General features: G+C 31.6%; 3 protein-coding genes across 4 annotated transcripts; 1 reads left to right on the top strand and 2 right to left on the bottom strand.

Moving 5' to 3' along the window:
- Positions 1–165: 165 nt before the first annotated feature.
- On the bottom strand, positions 166–11,620 carry LOC128156746 (uncharacterized). 2 transcript variants are annotated; one of them, XM_052819028.1, is made up of 8 exons: positions 11,553–11,620; positions 9,429–9,551; positions 7,453–7,548; positions 7,215–7,303; positions 6,940–7,085; positions 4,203–4,259; positions 4,020–4,105; positions 166–563 (listed from the first exon to the last, which is right to left on the bottom strand). In XM_052819028.1, the coding sequence occupies exons 1-8, from the start codon at positions 11,560–11,562 to the stop codon at positions 403–405; spliced, it is 768 nt and encodes a 255-aa protein (XP_052674988.1). In that variant the 5' UTR covers positions 11,563–11,620; the 3' UTR covers positions 166–402. The 2 variants fall into 2 exon arrangements, with proteins under 2 accessions (XP_052674988.1, XP_052674989.1); XM_052819029.1 differs by lacking the exon at positions 11,553–11,620 and adding an exon at positions 10,211–10,387.
- A 1,643-nt stretch (positions 11,621–13,263) lies between these two features.
- Positions 13,264–17,090, top strand: LOC128156740 (stimulator of interferon genes protein-like). Its single transcript, XM_052819020.1, has 6 exons — positions 13,264–13,341; positions 14,683–15,313; positions 15,487–15,595; positions 15,781–16,016; positions 16,448–16,634; positions 16,930–17,090. Exons 2-6 carry the CDS (start codon positions 14,834–14,836, stop codon positions 17,025–17,027), a joined length of 1,110 nt encoding a protein of 369 aa, XP_052674980.1. The 5' UTR covers positions 13,264–13,341; positions 14,683–14,833; the 3' UTR covers positions 17,028–17,090.
- Positions 17,091–21,589: 4,499 nt separating this feature from the next.
- LOC128156742 (phosphatidylinositol N-acetylglucosaminyltransferase subunit C-like) lies at positions 21,590–24,292 on the bottom strand. The gene is made up of 7 exons (XM_052819023.1): positions 24,061–24,292; positions 23,848–23,917; positions 23,553–23,719; positions 23,160–23,328; positions 22,737–22,884; positions 22,234–22,400; positions 21,590–21,963 (listed from the first exon to the last, which is right to left on the bottom strand). Exons 1-7 carry the CDS (start codon positions 24,290–24,292, stop codon positions 21,918–21,920), a joined length of 999 nt encoding a protein of 332 aa, XP_052674983.1. The 3' UTR covers positions 21,590–21,917.
- Between the last annotated feature and the right edge of the window lie 10 nt (positions 24,293–24,302).

The raw sequence follows: 24,302 nt of genomic DNA, 5'->3' as shown, positions 1-24,302 counted from the left end.
CTATTTAAGTATAATTGATCAGTATGAACAAGTATAAAAATAAATCTGACATGTTCGTTATAAAAATACTATTTTGCATGTTATTTGTTTTAAATACGTAGTAAAGCACTGTCTGGGTCTTTGTTATAAATGTTACAATCCATCATTTTAAACAGTTTAAATTGATACCTTTAAAAGTTTTAATCTAACATAAACATTGTCGATAACCGTGATACCAGAAATTTCTGTGATTATATTGTAATACTAGTACATTGTGTGTGATTCTGTTCGATATAATTGCATGTGTTTCCATTTTAAAATGTGGTCTCCGATTCTGGTTTTGGGCATTGTCTGTCATTCTGCTATGAATCGTTGTTTGATACTGTTGGTTTCCGTTGTTCGTTTCTCCGTTACATGACATGTTCATCGGTGTTTTTTCCGGGACGTTATTGCCCTGAAGCCAAATTGAATGGCGTTCACCACTCTCGTGCATCCGCACACATGACATCGAATAATATTGAGGCGGCTTTCCCTCTTGAAGAGAGTGTTGAATGATTTACAGGAAGTACACATAACGTACTCTTCTGTAAGCATTAAGTAAAAATAGTAAAAAAACACATTGTTACCTAACAGATAACAACAAGATCATTTGATGTACACAAAATAAAACTTCAAAGTGTTTACCCTGATATGTAGATTGATTTGAAAATCACGAAAATGACATGAAATATTCAAGATTATTGTAGCCGATGTCTCTAACAAAAGCACTGATAAAATACTACCGATATAATTTCAGCTACTGATAACAATCAAAACAAGAAGTTGGTATTTTGCAGCATCTGCTTTGTGTTAAGGAGGCTGGATGCTCAACAAACTATCCATCAGATCTTTTTTTTTGTTGATATAAAACTTTTAGCCATAAACTGTCACTAAGTAAAGACAAATTCAAAATGTTTAAGCCTTAGACACCAATTTATATCTTTATGTAAAGTCTTCATAATACGTAAAAATAAAAAAAATTTGATATTGGAAGCATAAAAAAAAATCAAAATATCTTCAAAATTTAAGAAAATTAGAGGAAATGCGGGCTAAGCTATATCAATTTTAGTTTCAATATTTATTCCCATTTAATAGAATAAACTGATAGACATCCTGATATTCTATCATTTCATTGAATAATAGAATCTTCATATCTTAAACAGATGTCTACATAACTGAAAAGAACTAGATTTATTTTTATCATCCTTTAAGGGTGTTGTTTACTTAGGGTTTGAGTTCTCAAATTCGGATTGTTATAAAGTTCAATGTCATGAGTAAAAATTGTTCTAAACACAAAAAGTAATTATGAAATGAATTATTATTGACTTAACAGTCGATATTACTACTTTAATATGGAATTAAGCTCAAACAGAAATAGATTTTAAACCAAACAGAGGAAATTCGGACTAAATTTTGCAGATTTTGTTTTTCGCTCAAACGTTTTTTGACAGAACTCTAATATTAAAAGCTAAGATTTTATATTTTAGATTATATAATTTTGCACATTTTCTGTTGGTTTTACCTCACTTATTTATTAAAATAATCGTATAGCATGAATTGCAAAAATATTGAAGAATGCTTAAAAACGAAAAAAGACACCATATCTCATTTTTGATCATTGAGATCATATAATTTTTATACCAACAGAACAAGGTCTATTTAAGTTGTTTAATGCTATAAATGTTTTTGTATTATCATCATTCAATTTTTTGTAAAAATTGGATCGATATTGGGAAGAAATTTGAAAACTGATGGAGGAAATTCGGACTGCAATATTTTAAAAAAAATTATCGCTGAAACGTTAATGCTTTGTATATATTTAGTGCCACTAGCATTCATAAATTGTATTTCATTTTTAAAGTGTTTAATCATTTGTAATATTTTCACAATTAAAAAATCTCAACCGTAGTGTAAAATTTTATGGCATTTTTCTTATTTAAAATATATTCAATGGTCATTAATTCGAAAAGTAGGTCATTGACATACTTTTTTAAAAGAGGATAATAACACTATAATCAAAGGTCTATAACATACAATCGATGGCTTTTCATTATCATCAGTGGAATTTTTTTTCATTCTGAATAAACATCCTCCTTAAGTTAAGGAAAAGGTAGTGACCTTGACCTGACCTTTAGGCGAAAACAAGTAGGTCAAATTTGATTAAACTAATGGAATTATTTGGTTATATGATCTGTTTTACTGTATCAAAATTTCATGAATTATTGTTTATTATAAGAAAAGAAGGATGTTAAGGGCATTGGCAACGAAGTGCTCCGGATTTAAAAAATCCGCACCTGCATTTTCTCTTTTATACAATGAATTAGAGTTTTCCAACTGGGAGTAATCTCCCGTAATATGAGATCTTTTTGAATATTGTGGTAAAAAAGCAGTGTTTCTGAGGTAAACAAAATATGTCATGTATAAAGATGAAGCGATATTTATATATCGCTCTGCGTCAACAAGCAGGTTACATGGGCCTCAGAAAAGAGAGGAGCAAATTTCTATATGACAAAAATTGTGAGAGAGATTTTAAATGGCCTTTCGTTTTCTTATTTACTATTGATAGACGACCGAGGAAGGTTGGGGGGGGGGGGGGTCAGACCTACCGCAACATCTTTAAGATATTGACGAGCAAAATAATAAAAAAAAGAAGTGAACCAAACATTGATTAACTCCGATACTCTTTAACAAAAGACAGTAGACCGAGAGTCTAAATTCATTTATTTTCATACCTATTGTTTTGATATTATAGTACAATACACACATATACATTTATATGCATGAAATATTATATACACATAAACTAATCATAGCTGCTTTATTTTGTGGACAATGAGATCATTTCTAAATTAAACTGACCTCATTGCTAAGTCAGAATTATCAATGACTCACATTCTAATTATTAATTTGTAAAAGAGACATTTCTGACAATAAATATTGAGTTACTTTTGCTCTCTTAGAGCACGCCTAAAGGCTAACTAGGAATTCAAAAATATTAGAACCGTCTTCTTTCTTGATACCTCAAAGATAAGTACCGGTATAGATAACTGTTAATGATCTTTATTATTTACTGTGTGTGTACGGTGACAAAATCAAGGACGGTAACTCTTGAATAGGAAAGAGCAAATTGAGGTTCACACTTTTCTAAAAATATTCGCCCTATATTTCATTATCAGTAGGATATCATATAAAATCGATTTTCAATAAGATGTATCATTTAGTTTATAATCACATATCTCACTCATCAAAAAAATTGCTCCTTTCAAATATTAATTATTGCGATTTGTTCCTTGAATTACATTGAAATCAATGTTGAATGCGAAATTAATATTTTTGGAAATATCTTTTTTAACAAGGATGGAAAGAAGGGTCTCTAGTGTCTGTTGTTGTCTATATAGACACATATAAATTCATTTAAGAATTTTTGAAAAATTTTGTCCAGAAACCAGGAACGTTGCCAATGCCCTTAAGATTTAGAAAGATATAATATGTGGGATGACACAGAAACAGGAAGTCGAACCTACGATTCAGAGGAACATTGTGTCAATGAGGCAATGTAGTCTTGCATAGATTAGACCCAGGGGTGGTCATTCATTTTTTTACGGATTCTAACACAACAGCCAAAAGAAACATCAATGCATTATTATTTATCAATAAAACATTTACCTTTTTTTAATCAAACAATTATTGAGTGAACACTTAGAACTTTTCAGCGTAGTCTTTGGAAAGAGATTAAAAATGAATTTCATCAGTATTGTGTGTGTGTGTGTGTGTGTGTGTGTGTGTGTGTGTGTGTGGATTGAACATAAAACAATAATCTGATTGATCTAAATTCATTCAGGTATTCTTTGGTATGATACAGGACATTCTCTATATATAACGAAGAGAGGCTGTATATTTCATAAATCGTTTGGGATGTTAATTCGTGAGTAAGGCTTCCACCCAAATTCCATGAAACAGAACCCCACGAAAATGAAATATTCCACACTTTCTATACTCACTGACGTATTTCGAGATGATTGTTTGTAGTTCTTTTTGTCTAAACTTTCCTATTAACGAAAGTCTGTTCCAGGGGTCGAGTGAACCACTTAAATTGAAAATTTGTGATGTTATTGAAAAAATCTATATCTAACTAAAATCGATAATTTTTTTCTGTTATTTTTTTCTGTTTAATGTACATGTACCTTGTCGCACATTCACTTATCAAGAAGTCCATCACGTGTTTCTGGGGACGCTTAACTCTAAAAGGAAAAAATCCAGGGACATTTAGCATATTGTTAAATTATTCAGATATATAACGGTTATTAAGAGTTTTCTATGGCAACTCTCTTATTTAAGATGAAATCAATATTAGCGATAAATTCCGATTAAATGGACAGACACAATTTGAGCTCAAAATTAACAGGTAGAAGACTAACAATGGCAATTCTTATACGTCACCAAAATTTGAATGCCATTTATCCAGAGACAAGCGAGATACAAAATTCAGTTTGTAAACAAAGCTTTAGTCTTGTTTTCGTAAACATAGTATGTGATATATTTTTAAATTATCATTCAAGTCATGGCATTATTTCTGTTTATAAAGTTATACCCCAAGTCATTTTCTTGAAATTAACAGTACACTATTTACATCTTTCAACTAATTAATAAATTGATTATATAATAAAAAAATAAAAGTTAGTAAAATTCACTCAATTACCGTTGATGTACATAAAACGTTAGCTTAAAAAACAGCCAAATCGTCTCCTATGAGACTTTGAGTCTGATATTATCATGATTAGTTCGTGCAGTCCGTGATACGATTTTTCTTAGGTTGCTGTAGGTTACGACCAATCGATAAACGGGGCGTGCAGATACAAGAACTATTAGTTTTTATAGAGCTATGAATAAACTAAAGTTTCTGTAAGAAATAGAGGGAATCATACTCGGTGTATATATATATATATATATATATATATATATATATATATATATATATATATATATATATATATATATATATACACAAATTTTCAATCTGCAGGTCTGTAGCTTCCGGGTCTAAAAAGTATTCGGATGTACGACCTTAGGGCTACATTGTCTCCTATTGTAAAAAAAAACCCTGCAATTTACTGCGCTTAAAAATGCGCTAGTTTCGGACTAATTAACCTTATTCTCATACAAATTCTGTAAAAACAATTAGTACCATTAAATTTTTCAGGCAATTAACTTTACTTTATTTGCATCATTTTTCACTTAAACATGCTTAACCGACGTTGGAAAATGAAGTATATGAATTCATGTCGAGATCAAGAGTCACCATTTTTATATGTGAACAAACTGCACCATTTCATTTTTCGGAGCTGGTGATGTTGAAATGAATGTCAGAGGCAAGTAAAGTAACAATATATGTAGAAATGTCCGAGAAATCTTTTGGAATCAAATATTTGAACAGAATGTGTTTGGAAATGAGATTAATCAATCCAAACCAAGCACATCTTTTTCTGCGCCGTAAATTGCATTTTTTTTTTAATGGGAGGTACTGTATCTCCCAGGGCGTCCATCCGATTTTTTTTCAAACCTGGAGCTACAAACCTGCAGTGTTACAACGCGCTTTGAAAAATTACACACTTTGAAAAAAAAATTCAAAGTGTGGTTTTTTTTGGGGGGGGGGAGTCAACGCACTTTGAATTTTTTTTTTCAAAGTGCGTTGATATCGTCGAAATTAACGCACTTTGGAAAAAATTGTTTAGGGTTTAGCCGAAATAATATATAAATATATAATTTTAGATACAATAAATAATTGTTTAACCTTGTGTAGCTTAATGGGATATATATTTTAGAAAGAACCCACTGCATTCTTAGCTAACTTGATAAACAGTTTCTCGATTCAATTTTTCCCCTTTTCTCATAAGCTTACGTAGTTTGACCAAATATGACGTAAGCTGCATCGCTAAGCAACTGCATTTTCCTTTTTTGTGTATCGCTTAGCAACTGTATTTTCCTTTTTTGAGTATGCAGCAAACTTACTAATTATCGGGTATTTTTTGCTGTGCCAGAAACGAAAATTATTTAATTTATTTATTGATAATGGAGATAATGTACAACATATTTCAACTGTCTTCAATTACATGTGCTTATAAACATGATGTGAAAAAAAGGATACCTTAGTTATAGTTATCAAAAACAATGTGATCTTTTAGAGGATCAGTGCGAGAAAAAAAAAACTCGCACCCTAATGCTTATTTTTAAGTTTATAATAATTTAATGTTTGTCAATTTTTTTTTTATAATGAAGTGGTTTATTTGATTAGAATTTGAAACGAGGGTCTATGTTGACACACTTACAGATTTTTTAACGTACCATTGGAGTGATTATTGTTTGACTAGCTCGTATTTTTTTTTCAATATCACTGAACTTAATTTACGACAAAGCGTATTTTCCCCAATTTTATATATTTACTCTAAATTGCTGAATATCATATATGATTTGGAAGGAAAAAATAGGGGTAGGGGACCTTCTTCCTGTAATGAATGAAATGAAGTACTGGTAACTGGCCTGTACCTTTGGTTAACCTATCCCCGTTTTTAAAAACGGTAAATTAGATTCATTAGTGTTAACAAGTCATCATATTATCAACAAATTTGGAATTTAATTCGAGAATTTGTGATTTATACATATTTTTTCAAAGTGCGTTAAGTGTTTCGATGCTAAAAAATGTTGATGTACCTTCATAACTCACTTTGAAAAAAAAAATTCAAAGTGGATTAACTTGGTCCAAAATTTAACGCACTTTGAAATTTTTTTTTCAAAGTGCGTAATTTTTTCAAAGTGCGTTGCCACACTGCAGCAGCAATTTTTCATGTTGATAGACTGTTTGCTATTTTGCCATTTCGTGGATAATATTATTAATATAACAGGAATCTAACAAGAAAGACATACGCATTGCAAATTTGTATGAAGTTCAGGAGGACCGTTTTCCTTGCAGTAAAAAAGGAACGAACATCGGGGATCCATAATTTGCAGGATCGTTGCTCTCGGAGATGAGGATGGTCTCTTTTAAGTGATTCATAAAGTTTATCCAAAAGCTGCAATTGAAAATGAATGAGTTACATTGTATTTAATACCCCCCCCCCCATTTTACTCAAACTACATGTATACTGATATTTCTTCTCAAAAAATCGTTTGGACAGTCTCTTTATATTTTGGAGATATACTTCTTGATACTGATAGTCTTCATCTACTTGTTCCACATTTTCTTGGACTCCATCAACAAAAACAGGGGCCTCAGGTGGGACATAGTCATCTACAAACGACATTCATTATATCTTTTTGATATTCAAATGCATCTACCTACAATTAATCCTTTTTATCTACAGGAACAAAATGAACATTTAAAATATTTTCAAAACATTACAAAATTATCAGGATCTTTTATTAAATTTATTTATTTACCTTGAAATGCAGGTTTGCCAGATTTCTTTTTCTTTTTAAGACCCAAGAAACTCATGTCCTCTACAATATCGTCGATGTCTTTGTCAAGCTGTGATTCTTAATGTACGGAAAATAATTTAATAGAAATGAGAATGTTCGTAGGAAATAATTATTGAAAGGAAAATAAACTTACACTAGACTAGTACCATAGTAGAAAAGTGGGCGATATGAGATATGTTAATTACTTAAAAGTCATCATTCTTCAGTTTTTGATTTTAACTAAAATCTGTAATATGAAATTATTGCTCATACATTGTATATATATGCTTAAAGTGTTTATATTTGTAAAAAAAAAAAACGTGGAAAATAATGAAGAATATTGTAAGTTTACATCAAATTGTTTTAAAGGTACTTAGTGCTGAAAATCAAGTTTATTGAACCCGTATTGTCCACAGACACCTGCGTGTAACGTTATGTTTATTTTCCAAAAAAAAATATACCCCTACGTAATAAATAAATGGGAGGGATTAAAATACAGAAACCAAAAATATAACTCCAGCAGGCATGTTCACGAAAGTTTGCTAAAATATGACCTAAGTGTGTTCCTAAGATATGACTTAGGAAAAAAGTAAGGAACATCCTAAGATCAACTTAGGACACGTCTTAAAATGTAGCTCGACGGTAACTTAGGAACATCTTAAGTTAGGATATCCTAACCTTCTACAACCATTCTTATTTTTCACATTTAATCATAAAAATCGAATTTGAGAGACTTGTGCATGGATAAATCTTCAAACATGTTGCCAGAGAAAATTGTACGTGACTGTAGTTACATGTAACACAATATGCCTAAAACTAGTAATCTTAACGTTTACATTTATTTAAATATATATCAGTGAACAATAACAACTTATAAATAGTTAAAAATACCAAAAAAAAAAAAAAAACAACCAAACAAAAAGAAAAAAAAATTAAACAGCACCCCCAGAAATCCAAATTACTGCTTTTTTCGATGAAAATGTGTATCAAGACAGAATTGGCTTACAAGCATATGATTAATTAAATAGCACGTGTCCATTCTTTGGGTGTAAATTAACATTTGATAATCTTTTCAGTCAAGTATATGTTATACATAAACATGCGCTTTTCATAGAATTACATGTAGAAACACAACCAATCTCCCTTTAATCTGTTATATATATAATATACACGATGGTAAATAAGATATAAGTTGTATTAAATAAAGAAAATTCATAAATACAGTTTATTCAACATTACGATTTTTTCAGAGATTACCGTATTTTTTCAGAATGAAGTGAGAAAAATTCGAATGATCACGCATTGCTTATATAATCCAATGTTTTACTTTTTAACCAAGGAGATTTGAATAATCTTATCCAAAAATAATCAAAACAAAGAATGTAACTTACTTAGTGTACATTGTATACATTAAAAATAAGTGAATAATAAGGATGTAGCAACGGGGGAGTAGGGGGGGGGGGGGGTTCAGTGAATTCCTCTCCAATTTATATTGATAAAATGAACGTACATGATAGAATAAATGACTATGCCCCCCCCCCCCCCCTCCGCCAGGATTAGGAATTATATGTTTGTTGGAAATGCTGTAACTGTTGAAAATATTGCTTTAATCTATCGGTCTAAGGAAAAAGCTTTACAACAGCCCCAATATCCCCAAAAACGTTATTATATAGCCTAAGGATGGTCTTAGGACAAGGTAAATGATGCCCTAAAATTAGGACATAAGTTATGGCGTTCCTTAAATTTAGGAGTGCTTCGAGAAACAGACTTAAGACTAAGACATGTCCTAAAATGTACTTAGGACGCACTTTAGTCCTAAGATAGCTTCGTGAACATGCCTGCAGGTGCCTGTGGTCGTAACTTAAGATATGGATTTTTACTTCAGATGGAATACCCATCTTTTTGTCCCTATTTGATTTTTTCATTGACCAGTTGGTAAATAATGACACTTAATGTACCTTTGCTAATCCTGTCATCCTTTGTGTATGAATGATTCCATCTGAGATGGTGGAGTTTGCTTTTTTTGTAGACGGGGGACTTGTAAGGATCCAAGCTGTTATTTGACATAACTCTCAATTTTTCTGTTTAAATAAATATAGATTAGTTATCAAATACAAATTTCAAAATGGGTGATGAAATTTGAGCCTGACATCATCATGATTATTTTGTTCAGTCCGTTATTTTGTTTTTTAGGTCGCTGAAGGTTTCGACCAATCGACAAGCGGGGCGTATACATTTCAGTCCTCTCAGTTTTCTGACGGTTTCAGTCGCTGTATGTTTTAACCAATCAATAAACATGGCATGTAGATTGTTTCTATAGAGCTATGAATTAATGATTAGTTTCCGTAAGAAATAGAGGGAATCATACTCTGTAGATGTAAATATATGTAAATTAGGAATGTCAACGAGTGCTCGAGTACTCGACTAGCGCTCGGTCACACCGATCATCGACTGACGTTTTATGATAATATCATATTATGATCTTATCATATTTCCTTTACAGAACCTTCATTGACGTGACCGTTCAGGCTAATGGGTCTGCAACTTCTTTGATCAATACGGTGCCAAGATGTAGTCTTAATGCACATTTAAATTTACTGAAGAGTCCCGTAGCTCTTTCAAAATATTCACCATATACTGTTTTGATTTATATATACTTTGTAAATCTAATCATAAAAAAGAAGACTGAAAGTATCTTACTGAACCAGAAATTGAAAGAATTGTACTAACCAATTCTTACCTTAAAATCGAATTTTTAAAACCGAAAATGAAAGAGAATTCACACAATCGTTATTTTCATGCCAAGTCAATTAAGTTTCTAGCGACAAATGTAAATGAATGCAATAAGTTACGATCTTTTAGTTCAAAGTATTCGTATTATTGATTTTTTAAAAACGGTCTGCATAACCCTTGCGAGTTAAATCTTCGAAAGCATTTCACACTCAAATTCACTTTCATTTTTGTTAACCCTGCCTTGAATATTATGTCTTACTAAAGAAATAAAATTGCAATGTTTCCAAGTTCAATTGGATATTAACTTGGTTAGTCGTACATGTAGTGTATTCAACAGTTAGTGAAAATTTAGAGCTGGTTAAAATAAAATAGAATGGTTTCATAGTAATAACGAAAAATTGGATTTCTGATGCAAGATATTTACTTCCAAACATGGCATCGATCAAAGATATGGAACAATCCAATCTCATGTTTTGATTAAAGAGTGAGCCCATGATTAAATGTCCCACAGTTCCTTTATAATACACAGAATACAGCTTTTGCCTATAGTTGTAAAACTGCTAATTTTCATACGAGAAGTACTGTTGTAAATTTGAAGACATATAAAAGAGACGATCAATTGCATCTATGCTTAAACTTCACACATAAGACATTTTGTCAATAAACTAAATGCTTGCACCAGAGTAACTGCTTTAAAAATCTTTGGTACATGAATTTAACATCATGTGTGAGATAATGTCCATAAACTATAATTGAATTTTATCTCATAAGTAATTATTATGAAAGAAATTAAAAACTTACTTTCATTTTCGATAAACCAGCCCGAAATAGCAAGAATAAGAGTAAGGTTGTGAACACGCTTTGGCGGATCCAAATCACTGGGAATTTACATCAAATTATATACAATGTACTTGCAATGAAATAATGTTGAATGATTACGTAAAGAGTAAATATATTCATTGGGAACTTAGGATATACACAGAAATTGCTGAATAAATGAAATTTTGAATGCGCGATTTTAGTTTTGGTGTATAGAACCTTCCAGAACGGGGTTACCAAGTAATTAACGTCATGGCGGAGAGTGTAGGATGAGTTTATTATGCATCGCTTGTAGATACCTTGGATCGGACATATTTCGTTATACCAAAAAAAGTTATTTTATAGAATGTGCCAATTTGTCGCGATTTTAGTTTTGATGGAAAGAACTTTAGAGAACGGGGTGCGGAAAAAATGCGGATTGACCACAGGGGCATCTCATCCACTCTGATCTCTATGACACACAGAGAGAGAGAGAGAGAGAGAGAGAGAGAGAGAGAGAGAGAGAGAGAGAGAGAGAGAATAATACATACCCTTTACCATATCACAGCTTGTATCAGCCCGAGACTCCAATATCTGCCTGTTATCAGATGATATTGGCCTGTATTTATTACTAAGTATGATATAAATATATATATACACACACACACAAGCTTGTGTAACTATACTTTTATATATGTCATAGAGAGTAGAGCAGATAAGATACCCCTGTGTTGGTTGTAAAGCTAATAAATTAATTTGTGCACCTTGAACAAGTTGTGTTAACGTTTATATGAATAAATGATGTATGCATAAAATGGGTAAAATCGGGTATTGGCATAAGTTGACAGTCTTTTTTCTAAAATTCTTATCTGCGACAGTGATAAAAACGATATAGTGAAATTTCACCTAAAGATCAAAAGTTAGAAAAGAGATATGACGCACTAAACACATGTGTATGTGCTAGTATATGTAATTAAATTTCAGCTGGGTTGGGACATCATATTACACGTGTTGAAATACCAAAGGTGTAAGCAGTTACTCTAGTGCATACATTATTTAGTTTTTTTGGCCCGGCAAAATGTCATAATTTATATATATCCTAGATGATATTCCGCGCAAGCGCTGTAATTAACACTTATTCACATTGATATGATACGATGCTTGAAGAAGCATAATAAATAATATCAACTCACAATTAATTTCTTGTAATTGAGCGTTATGTTCCTTAATTACAGATGTTTCGATTGCCAAGTATAGTTTTACATTTCTAGTCTCTCCCGGGTCTTCGCTTCCGTGATATTTTGACAATATTCTCAGTGAAAATCAGATTTTTTTTTTTATTAAAATGTAAATGTTTCTAAGGTTTCAAAAATTTTCAGACAAAATTACCGTTACTGGAGCGCTTAAATCTTTCTGATGTTATGTTATGATACGATTTTTCAAGTCTTTAGTACGGGATTTTTCAATGTTAATTTCAGCCATTGCAGCCAATTTAAGTGTACCAGAGAGTGGTAAATTATTTTTAATGCGCCTCGAAATAAATCGCAAAAAAAGAAAAGAAATATTTTATTTCAACTGTGCATATGTAATTGTTAAATTCACATATAGATTTTCTATTTTCGCTCGTATCATAAACCAGGTGGACATTGAGAAGCAATTTTATCGCAGATGATATAGACATTTTCCCCTCTACCAGTAGTGAATAAAATACCTCGGGTGAATAGATATTTCTGATTGTCGAAATATTTTGGAAAAAGTGGTGGAAGCAAAACCCCGGGACAGAGTATAATAAAAAGAAATGCTGAAGGAAAATCGCAGAAGAAAGAAAGTAGGACAAAAACAACGACAATTCACTTATCTTCAGCCCTGGGGCTTATCATAAATTGTTCTCCTTACATTTTGAACACGCCTTTGATATAAAATACACCTCTTTAAATTTTTATTTTGATAAGTTAAGTAAGAGATCGTGATGACACTCCCCATAACCACCAATATAAGAATAACACATCACAATATTTACCCCCCCCCCCCTTCCCCCCGAAACGAAAGTTACAAAAATATAGATTGGGTCGGGTAACATTTTGCTCTTTTTATGTTTTGATGTACACCTTAAAAGATCGTCTGAAATGTTTTTAAAACCATAAACACTAGAAGTGATAATAGGTATATATACAACTTACGGCAGGAAGTTATTCAATATAAATGAAATTTTTCAAATCTATTTTTATAACACATAAATTCTATGACTCTATTTATAGTTTAAAAATTTTCAAACGAAATTTTTTCAGTGAAAATTTCCTATTCCTCCTGCATGTACGCATTGTGTGCCTGCATTTCGAAGTAAGTATATCCTTTTTTTTCATCAGTAGAAAAATTGAATAGAATGAACTAAATTAAGCAAGAGTAGTGTCTCTTTGATCGCCTGTTTATTAATTAAGGGAAAATGTATGCAAAATGTTATGTATTCGCGGATAATTATGATGAATTAGTACTTACTTTTTTTTTTAAATAATTATTTCATTTTTAATAAGTCGTATAAATTTGTTTTATTCTACATTGTAATTTCTTGCACATGGAAGAAAAAGCTGGCATTGATTTTCAAACGCCTTTATTAAGATAGTACAACAAGTATAACTCCGGTTGCATAAAAAAAATTATGCCCATAATAATTAGATTATCTTTTAAATTAAACAATATCAATTGTAATTGTGTAACAGATTTATACTGACTCGAGCTTCAATTTAGAGTTATGAATAGACTTTTCTCGTTTACCCCTTGCAAATTGATGACGCCAGGTTTTATACATATAAATATAAATAGATAAATAAATAAAATGTTAAACAATTCTTTTAAAATTGGGAAAAAACGAGAAAAAAACCGAAAATAATAAATTTGATGTAAAAAAAAAAAAAAAAAAGAAAAGAAAAAAAACGAAATAAATTTTGTAGGCCCTAGGAAATAAATGAACAAATGAAAGGGGAAAGAAAAGCGGACCAATGGTTATGTTTTAGGAATGAATTCGATATTAAAAATCCTTCCTTAACCGGTGGCTGCAAATGCCAGTACATAATAAACACAACAGCAGATGTTAAGATTGTTTCAATATTTTGGATAAATCAAAATATAACGCAAAAAATATTAGAAATGCATGTTGCGTACAAATAGCCATACATTTAATGTCCCGTGTAAAAGTAAAAATATTAGGGGTCAGACCTCAAAAACTTCAGATGTGACATGAAATAAGCTAATTTTAGACAAAAAATTGGAGTTAATTTGTTCTTGACTTCTATGCAATATAAGCTAAATATGCCAAAACATATTGATAGAAATATCAAAATATTTTTCAAGTATGTTTTTCAGAACAACGTGAATATATATATATATATATATATCGTAATATTGATAAATAAGTAAGGGACCCAATAATTGTATACGCTTTCAGATTTGTAATATCATTTATCAATGAGCAGAATAGATCGAAACAAGAGTATTTTACGATCTGTTGAATTTACGTATTAGCTTTATACGATTGTCGATAACCTTAAATCAAATCCGCATTGATATAGTTTTGGCATACAATCCATTTTAATGTATTTTTTTTCAATAAAAAAAGAAAATAATTCAAGGACTCCACACCCCATTGATACTGACTTTTTAACCTTCACTTGTTCGTTTCTTTAGATATTTCATAACAAGAAGAACCTCAAGGAAACCTTTTGAAAACACCAACAATAGTAGAAAAAAGACGTAGAATAGTTTGTAGTCCAACAACGAAGAACTACAACCAAAATTATATTCAAGTGTAAGAAGAAACAATATTTTGCATACCATAATGTTCAGTATGTATCTAAGATTAAGTCCTTCCGACAGAGCAATAGCTCTTGGGACTATAGGGATCCTGTTAATGTTTTTACTGGCCTGTAAATCCACCGACAACAACTTCTGGAAATCAACGTTATCATCAAACAACACCAATGCATTCGGAGATGAACTAAGTTACACTTTGATATTTGTTACCCTAGGCATCATTGATGTTTGGGTAGGGGAGATAATCAAGAGAGTGTTCGTCTTTTGCGGAGAATTACGCTTTATTAACAGTCGTTACGGCGGTAGAATATCATTCGTAGTTCAGCAAAGTTTCTGCACAAAATCTAATATTCCTTTTTTGACCCTGCCAATTCTGGTAGCCATGTTAACTTATATGAATCTCCATGGAGACGGGATGTTATTAGTATGGAGGATTTTACAAACCAAGTGGAATTGTATTATAATCGTCACTATTTCCATGATAGCACATCTACTTCGTTTAACTGTGAGTATATGTTAGATTTTTGCTAATAAAAAGTCACTCAAATTAAGGGTGTTCTTTAGCTATCAATTTTTGTTAAATTAACAGGCTCATGTGGTTAATGTTGAGTTGTGTTTGAATGACAAGCAATCATTCCTGTTAATGTATTTTATATTGTGCGTTGAATTGCTTTACAGGATCCCACAAGATCAGAAATGAGTAGGGTTATGGAGGAGCAAAAACTCAACGTGGGCCATGGATTTGCCTGGTCCTTCTATTTTGGATATCTAAGACTAATAATTCCAGGTAATACAGTGTCGATATGTAATTTAAAATCACTGAGTGATAATTATTAATTATTTGTGATAATTTATGCAGTTAAAACTGCTTTTCTCAAATAAAAACATCGCACAGATTTGAAAATAACTACGTTTTCTGTTTCTGTCCGGCAATATATGTGCACTTATGGTTATACATTTGTGACACCATAGGTTTGCAATCACGAATGGAGTCCTGGAAAAAGGACATAGATACCACAAGAAAATCCGTTGTAGTTCCAAAACTGTATATCCTGGTTCCTAAATCTTGCTATTGTCCACCATCAATAACAGCAGCCGACCCTCGGCTAAAAGTGGCGGGAGTGACGCCATCTTTTGTTGCGAACAGAGCGGGAAATCAGCGCAGGGAGTACAAAAACACCGTGTACTGTTTTGAAGTGGACAAGACGGTATGATTACTCAAATACTAGTTATCCCCCCCCCCCCCCAATCAATCGAAATCTAATTACATCAGGGCTGCTTAAAAAAAACATATAAAAAGTTGAGTCAAATAGACAGCGATCTTCCATTTTTTGAAAGATCTAATTGGATTAAATTGTCAAAATGATAGACATGAAAATATTGGATTATTTATCATTCTTACGACAAAAAAATCTTTGCTTTAGTTGAATAATCTGATATTTTTAAAAAAAGATTTTTAGCATTTAATATATATGTTAAAATATTTATTTGGGGGCAACATGCGGCTAAAACATGTAAAAAACCAATATTGTATTATATTTCATCCATGCATGATAGAAACGTGTGTAAATGTTTTACTTTCTATATTAATTCACTTTAAATCATGCAACAAGTCTGACTGTTTCTTCCATACATACAGGACTACTATTGTTTGTTGGAGTATGCCACGCCCATTCTGTCCCTGTATGAGATGAGTAACAGCGAGGAGGCGGGGCTGTCGTCGTTTGACAGACTGCAGCAGATGAGGACGTTCGTCGACACCCTGCAGGAGATCATCAACTCTAACCCCGAAACCAAGGACAACTGCAGCCTCCTCGTCTATGACGGTAAATGGAATTTACTTTTGTTTTTGTTTTTTTGGTATATAATCATCATCTGTAAAACTTAACAGCTGATAGTTGTTGATTTAACCGTAGGTAAAGGTTAATGTAATAAATTTGACTAATTGATTGTCAGGCAACGACATTTCAAATCTTTTTTAAAAGTTTTAATGGCACACAATATATACGGTTTTTCTTCTTGCTTTTCAAATGAACGAAAAGTATTATAATATTATCGAATTCTACTTTGAAATAAAGACTTATAGAATAATAGTTTTTCTGAATTAATTTTGTGTTGTAGATAAAAAGTTTGGCGATGGTGAACAGTCCATTTCGACGTTAATCAAAGACAGAATAGAAAAAGATCTGAGTGAAAAAGCGGTGACCAAAACCTTCTGAGACTCAGTGTGTTCTTTTTTCATATTTGTTGCATTAAAACGCTGAGAATATACTAACAAAATTCTCACGATGTTTTTATATGTTAAAAATCTGGTGCATTCAAATGTTCTTAAATCAGTTTTAAAATACACATGTCAGATGTGATAAAAATCATAAGAAAGGGTGTTTTGAAGGTTTATTTTTACATGTACATATATATGTATAAAGAGTGCATCTTTTTATAAATATTTGACATTTTTGAAGCAACATTCAATAAAAAAAAAAAAGGGATTTTAGTTTTAAATAGTATGACTTGTAAATTATATAATTTATGTATCATAATGATATAAGCAATATTCACTGGTGAAAATACTGTTAATTAATTAAAGCATGATCTATATTTTCGTTAAAAAGACAGAGGAGGACATAGTGTAGGATAATGTATAGTTCTCTATTTTCATTTACATTTCTTAGGGAAAGGTGATTTTCAAAAATAATTTTACGTATATTTTGTTGGGTTTTTTTTTCTAAGTATTACATACTATAAACAATTTTTTCGCGAAATACCTGAGATGAACTGGTTCGCGGCGATAGATTTTCGTGATGATAATTTTTCGCGACAACGTGTTATCAACAAAAACAGTTGGCAAGGACTGGCTCGTGGCGAGAAATAATCGCTTTGCCGAGGCTATCACGAACTACACTATAATTTCTCGCACCCGAGTAATAGTTGGTTTACAGTATGCATCGACATTTTTAAACTTTTGTTGTAATGTTGTATATGCTGATCATGAATGGAAGTATGTTTTTCAGTACAATTTACAATTAGTTGTAAAGAGTACCTAACTATAGTAATATATCTTGAATAGAAACTAAGCACTGATCGAATATGTTAAAAAATAATAATTCTCCAATGTAAACCTTTTGATCAATATTAAATCATATAGTAAACCTATCGATCCTTTGCAAACCTTAACATTAATAGTAGGTCTCTAGATTAGTAGTAAAGCTTTAATCCATTGTAAACCTTTATAGTTCAATAGTAAACCTTTAGACACAATGTAAAACTTTAGACAAATAGTGAAACGTTTGTATTAAAAATAAATATTTATCTTTTGTAAACCCTCGATCAATATTAAACCTTTAGATTAATAGTAAACCTTTTGATCAAATGTAAACCTTTAGATCGATATAGTAAACCTTTACATCAATAGTGAACTTTTTGATATTATTCAGAAAACAATATATATTTTACAAATCAAGGAAAAGTACTGATATGCAAATAAGTGAACTATTTTACTACTAGGTGGAAAATACTTGAAAATCTTATACAAGTTTAATTCTTTTTAATCATCCTCACCTGCTTACTGGTTATAATAGTCATTATCGAATATGTATATCAACAGATATATATTGATGTTAAGAATTTAAGAATCATAGTAAATGTACATTAAGAATGAGTGAGAGAGTGAAAGTTCGTGTTCTGTCTTTTTGTGTTTGTCTTTATGTATAAAACTAATGTATTTTTAATAGAAATAAAGCATTGGAGAAAAAATAGTAAACCTTTCGATCAACTGTAAACCTTTAGATCAATAGTAAACCTTTGATCAATAGTAAACCTTTATAAGATCATTAGTAAACCTTCAGATACATAGTAAGCCTTTCAATCAACCGTAAACCTTTGATCAATAGTAAACCTTTGCAATTGATAAATAGTAAACCTTTATATCCATTCTAAATATTTAAATTAATGAAAAACTTTTAGATCCATAGTAAACCTATGATCTATTGTAAACCTTTCGGTCTACCATAAACCTTTCAATCCACTGTAAACCTTTAAATCAGCACAAAAAAAAACTTTACTTCAAATAAACAACAGTATCCTGGGCCTACAATTTTTTTTTTTTGCAATGCTCAATATACAATTCGCAATTAAACACAAAGAACATACATGTAAAACATCATGTACATGTGAAAAGGTAACCTTCCATAATTGCTAAATACAAGGCATGTCTGCAGTAATAAAACTGGTGTGGGTGGGTGGGTTTGCGAAAAATAGCTCAGACTTGCTCTTTGTTGCTCAAAAAAAATTGGCGCACTAAAAAATCGCGCTTTAGAAATAACATGTGACATAGCTGGCTTGCTGCCTAATAATAGAATATTATGCGCGGAAACATTATTTCCGTAAACCTCATTCATTTCTACATGAATTCACATTTTAAGATTAATTGCAAACTTTTCAATTTATAGTAAGCCTAAGATATACTGTAAACCTTTGTAAATCCTAAAGATCCTTAGATCCATTGTAAACCTTTAGATCTATAGTAAACCTTTAGACCCCTACACACCCCCCCCCCCCCTCCCCCACCTCAAAACAGCACCGAAATGTGTCAGATTAACGTGATCGACTGTTTACAACAAATGAAAGTGACGTCATCATTCAATTTATAGACTCCATATTAGTTCTAAAGGTTTAATCAAGTATGCTGAGAGAAAAAAATCAAAATAGCGTTTCATTCCACTGAGGAAAGTACATGAACAGTACACAAACTACACATCGCATGTGTGTATATTAATCTACTAAACGGTGAATTCATCAAAGTGGCGGTTGACGGAACAAACTTGGAAATTGCAAAAATATTCCGGATATCATCTCCTCGAAATGTGCAAATAATTAATTACAGAAGACATTAAGAGATTATAAAAATGATTTCTGAAATACATTAAACGTTATCATATTCATAAAAGTCACTTGATAATGAAAGATCTTAAATATATGTCAATTTCCATAAATACAGAGGAACTTGGCATAGTTAGCTCTAGAATTTGGAACACAATTCTAAAAAGGGTGATGTGAATACAGTCTAAAGTTTATTGACAAAAAATAATTGTTGGAGTTTCTGTTTCATTATTCATGTATATACTTGTAGTCATTGAAATTATATGTAGATGTATCTTCATAGTTCATAACATCCCCCTTTTTTCATCACGATATCCTTAAAATAGAACGTCAAACGAATTTTCACTTGCTCATGTCACTGTGAAATTACATTAAACAGGAAGTCGACGTATCTTGGACGTGGAAATTCACAAACAAGAAACAAAGAAGACATTCAGGAAATTGAGGGAGAGGGATTTATTTTCTCAAATCCCAACTCAGGAAGTAAGCGACGTAAACATGGTTATATATCATCAAAGACATTGAAAAAATCACCAAATCCACCACAAGTCAATGATACTGCCAGGGCTATGTAATCTTTTGTTTGCTGTAATTACTACCCTCTTAGCCCGTAAGAAACACTTATAAAGGACTTCACTGCTTATATTTCATCTATATCTGAATTATTCAATCAATTATTTTTAAAATATGAACAAAAGTACAAAAATCATTAAAGTCTATCAGAACGGTACACAAATGGAACAGCCAATTTTCCATATTTGAGCTTATCGTGGTGCCTACATGTACTTGAAAAGCTAGGGTTGTTCGCTGCAAGTTTTTGGGGTTTGTGCTCTCAATGTTGCTTTAGTGGTGGGCGATCCATATCACAATTTCACTACAATTATAATTGCTGTTTTATATTACTTAACTCAGATTTTTATCTCCACACCTCATCCAAAGTAGATGTTTGTTTATAAAAAAAAAAAATCAACAGTCACTAAACTAAGATTACTGAAAATGTGTGCCTATAATGAATATGAATATTTAAACAATAAAATGCTTTCTTTGGTGATTCATTCGGGATATGAAGGTAGCGACATTGCAGAAAAAAAATACATAACCCACGTTAGCGGGTTATGTAAATTTTTTCTGCAATGATCGCTACCTTCATTACCCGAATGAATCATCAAAGAAAGCTTTTTATTGTTTATATTAACATCTTTCTTTTAGCCAATTGATTATGAAAAGTAAGTTAAATTCACTAAATAACTGTTAATGTACGTAAGTACGTTAACTAAAAGAAACAGCCAAATCGTCTCCTTTGAGACTGAGAGTCTGACGTCGTCATGATTATTTCGTGCAGTCCGTGATTTTTCCTAGGTAGTTGTAGGTCTCGACCAATCGATAAACTGTGCGTGTCAAGTTTGGTTCTGTCACTTTCTTGTCAGTTTCAGCGGTAGATTTCAGCTGTAGATTTCGACCAATCAATAAACAGGGCGTGTAGATCTCAATCTGGCTGTTTCTAAAGAGCTATGAATTAACTATAAGTTTCCGTAAGAAATAGGGGGAAACATACTTGGTAGATGTAAATATATATTTGTCAACACAAAGGAGCATTGCTTTCAGTACTTTGATTTTATAAGAGAAATAAGTGTCACAAGAGTAATATGAGCAGCATACAATGAAAGATTTTAACTTAAAATACCATATACAAATCTACCATTCTCCAGAGCAATATGAATCATTACAATCGATAGTGTAAGCACAACCCAGAGATTTACAAGTTCAAAAGACTGCCAATTGAATGATGCAAATAATCATTCTCTAGAGCAAATAAGCCAATATTTTGAAGTTTTTAAAAATAGTGATTGGTTTTTATTCAATGATAAACAATCTTGTAATATTGTTTTAAACAATATCTTGTTATAAGTGTTTATTTGTTTATATATATACTCAAAATAACATACATAAATATCTACAGCATTACAAACATATAGAATACCATCTCTATACATCCATCAGACTATAATACATGTATCAAGGATGCGGCTGGTTAACTTCATGCTTGTGTTTACCATAAACCACAGCGTTTGGTATCTTTCTGATTGATTGGACAATACCACTTGTATCAGTGACAGCATTTGGCTTTCTCTTCACTGGAACACCGTCCAAGGCGTGGCTCATCCTGATCTTAGGGCCATAGCAGAGTTTGTGTGTACGGGCTAAGCCTAGTAAAGTCTCTATCTTGGATGTCAGTCATTTTTTATCACAGCCTCATCCCATGGTCCATGAATATTACTAATTTTAAAAAAAAATTAATAATAATGAATGCATATACAGTTACTGTAGTGAAATGATTTTATACTGTGAATATTTTTATCTTCCATTAAAAAATCCACATTGATGTGTCTCATCGACAGTGGCACTTACTTTGAAAAATTTCTCAATTTTGATAATTACATATACATGTACACATCAATCCAAAATCCAAATGCAAGGTAAACTTCCAAACTCTAGTACAACTTGAGAGTATTTGTATTACATTTTCATTTTAAAAGATGATCTTACTTTTTCAGAGGTTGTAGACTGATCAACCATGCTGGGCAGATAAATGTAATAAAGACGTGGCCAAGAATAAAAACCACAGCAGGAACCATAGAAACCGTAAACAAAGCCAGCAGTGCCAAGGATCCCAACACCACAGTCAGTGCTACATTTACAGCAGGGAATGCCTCCTGAATAGAAAAAATTAACTGCATTCAATTCAGAATCAATGTAACTGGGTATATTGCAACTGCCATGTTTAAAAATTTAGGATTTATGGTTGAAATTTATTCATCAATTATTGAGAAATAGATATATAATAACTTTTTTCCCATACATCGGGTCTGCAAAATTAAAATAAAAAACGTTCATAGTGGTAAATTTTATACCAATAATTGTACCTTTACAGTTTCTAAAAAATTACTCTATGAAAATATTCTTTTGAATTTAAGTGTGTTGCAAGATTTGCAGTAAACAAAAACATATCAACTTCATGCACATTGTCTTTGTACAGTTCAATAAATTACCTTGATTTTGTGTCTTAACCTGGGCCAAAGACCAAAGATTTGTAGTGAGAATAAAACTGTAGCAAAGGCATGCCAGGAAGTGTGAAGACGGGAGGCCAGACACACAGAGGCGAATATTGCAGCATTCAGTGAGAAGGCTTCGGATACCCTAAATGGCAAAACATTGATTGCATTAAACAGGGCAGAGCGGTTATGAAAAACATTTCTAATTTTTGTAATACTAGTATTCTGATTCAACTTTAAAAAGTTAATTCTTCAATCCTTTTTAATTAAATAATAACTGAGACAATATTAAGAAAATATTAAAGGAGTTTTCAACAAAGCACGACCTAAAACAATATTTATTCAAAATATAAATTTTCTATTATTGAATAAAGCTATGATAGTAATAAATATGTATGTACAACTTATACATGTACTAACAATGCTGCCTGTACTCCATAATTATGAAATGCTAAGTTGGCAAGAAGCATCACAGTTGTCATTGCATAGATTGTGTCGGTAGATATTGTCTCTGTTAGGGATGCCAGCACTGGAGATAAACAGTAGCTAAATCCCGTGAACATCACAAACGTTTTCAGGTCCTCTAAAACTGTAAAAAATTAATGAGTAAAATATATCATAGCATTGTTTAGCAAAGAAAAATATTTGGATAACTCCAGAATGTCAGATATACAGATACCAGTATATGAGAAAATTATAGCTTTACTCAAGTTTTTGTGATTTTCCTGTAAAGATTTGTTTTCTAAACCAAAGATAACTCTCTGCTTTAGTTTGTATTCAGTACCTACATTTAGTAATGAATGCATTGTTTACCTGTTCTCTGATTCTTTTCGTCTGAAGAATCTACTGTAGTAAACTTGTCTGCTAGTTTACTGATAATATATCCAACCACAGAGACAGCAATTGTGATTAGAACTAGGGTATCTGGTAAGAGTCTTTTGTCATCCATGTAGATAAAAGATACAATAAACAAACACATACTGAAAGAAAATTGTAATAAAGCAGTTAATTATTAACTGACATTTTTTCTCTAATTCTTCAACGTTGGTCTTATTTAAAGCATTTTAGATTTTTAGGAGTCAAACTTTATTATATCATAGCTACTTACCTACTTATCTGTTGTGTTATTTCACCAGATGCTTTTACAACTGACCAATATTCATAGTTTCTTATATACACTGAAATAAAAATTTGGAAGTAAAAACAGATACAGTCACAGTGTTCTTAACGCAATGTTGATAACATCTAAAAATAAATAGTTACAAAGAGATACCAATGGAAAAATTCGAGTTGATTGTGGAAAAAGTTGGAATATGCTTACAATTCTTTTTCATTTCTTCAAGAAAAGACTCATCGACGTAGTTGTCGGGAACATTTTGATGCTCATACAAAATTTTTTGCCATTTGATTTCCCTGCGCGCTGCCATTTTTACGTCATGTGACCTGTCACGTGATTTACTGTATCGAGGAAATGACGACACAGTTGTTGACAACAAGATGGTGTCCTCCATGAATAATACTGAAGTGGAGGCTTTTAGTAAATAACCTTGCATTCCTTCTCCT

Source organism: Crassostrea angulata, chromosome 7 (assembly GCF_025612915.1).
Source record: "Crassostrea angulata isolate pt1a10 chromosome 7, ASM2561291v2, whole genome shotgun sequence".
NCBI classification, from domain to species: Eukaryota; Metazoa; Mollusca; class Bivalvia; order Ostreida; family Ostreidae; genus Magallana; species Magallana angulata.
This window is presented reverse-complemented; position numbering and strand designations above follow the sequence as displayed.

What these genes read in the sequence shown, in the direction of transcription:
- LOC128156740 (XM_052819020.1), top strand. Translation starts at nt 14,834, where the DNA reads ATGTTCAGTATGTATCTAAGATTAAGTCCTTCCGACAGAGCAATAGCT. An exon ending in GTTTTGAAGTGGACAAGACG is followed by an intron (nt 16,017 to 16,447) that starts GTATGATTACTC and finishes CCATACATACAG; the next exon opens with GACTACTATTGTTTGTTGGA. An exon ending in CAGCCTCCTCGTCTATGACG is followed by an intron (nt 16,635 to 16,929) that starts GTAAATGGAATT and finishes TTTGTGTTGTAG; the next exon opens with ATAAAAAGTTTGGCGATGGT.
- LOC128156746 (XM_052819028.1), bottom strand. An exon ending in TGGCAAACCTGCATTTCAAG is followed by an intron (nt 7,304 to 7,452) that starts GTAAATAAATAA and finishes TGTCGTTTGTAG; the next exon opens with ATGACTATGTCCCACCTGAG. An exon ending in ATAAGTGAATGTGCGACAAG is followed by an intron (nt 4,106 to 4,202) that starts GTACATGTACAT and finishes TTTCAATTTAAG; the next exon opens with TGGTTCACTCGACCCCTGGA.
- LOC128156742 (XM_052819023.1), bottom strand. Translation starts at nt 24,292, where the DNA reads ATGCAAGGTTATTTACTAAAAGCCTCCACTTCAGTATTATTCATGGAG. An exon ending in TGAAGAAATGAAAAAGAATT is followed by an intron (nt 23,918 to 24,060) that starts GTAAGCATATTC and finishes TTTTTATTTCAG; the next exon opens with TGTATATAAGAAACTATGAA. An exon ending in AGTCTACAACCTCTGAAAAA is followed by an intron (nt 21,964 to 22,233) that starts GTAAGATCATCT and finishes TTTTAAAATTAG; the next exon opens with TAATATTCATGGACCATGGG.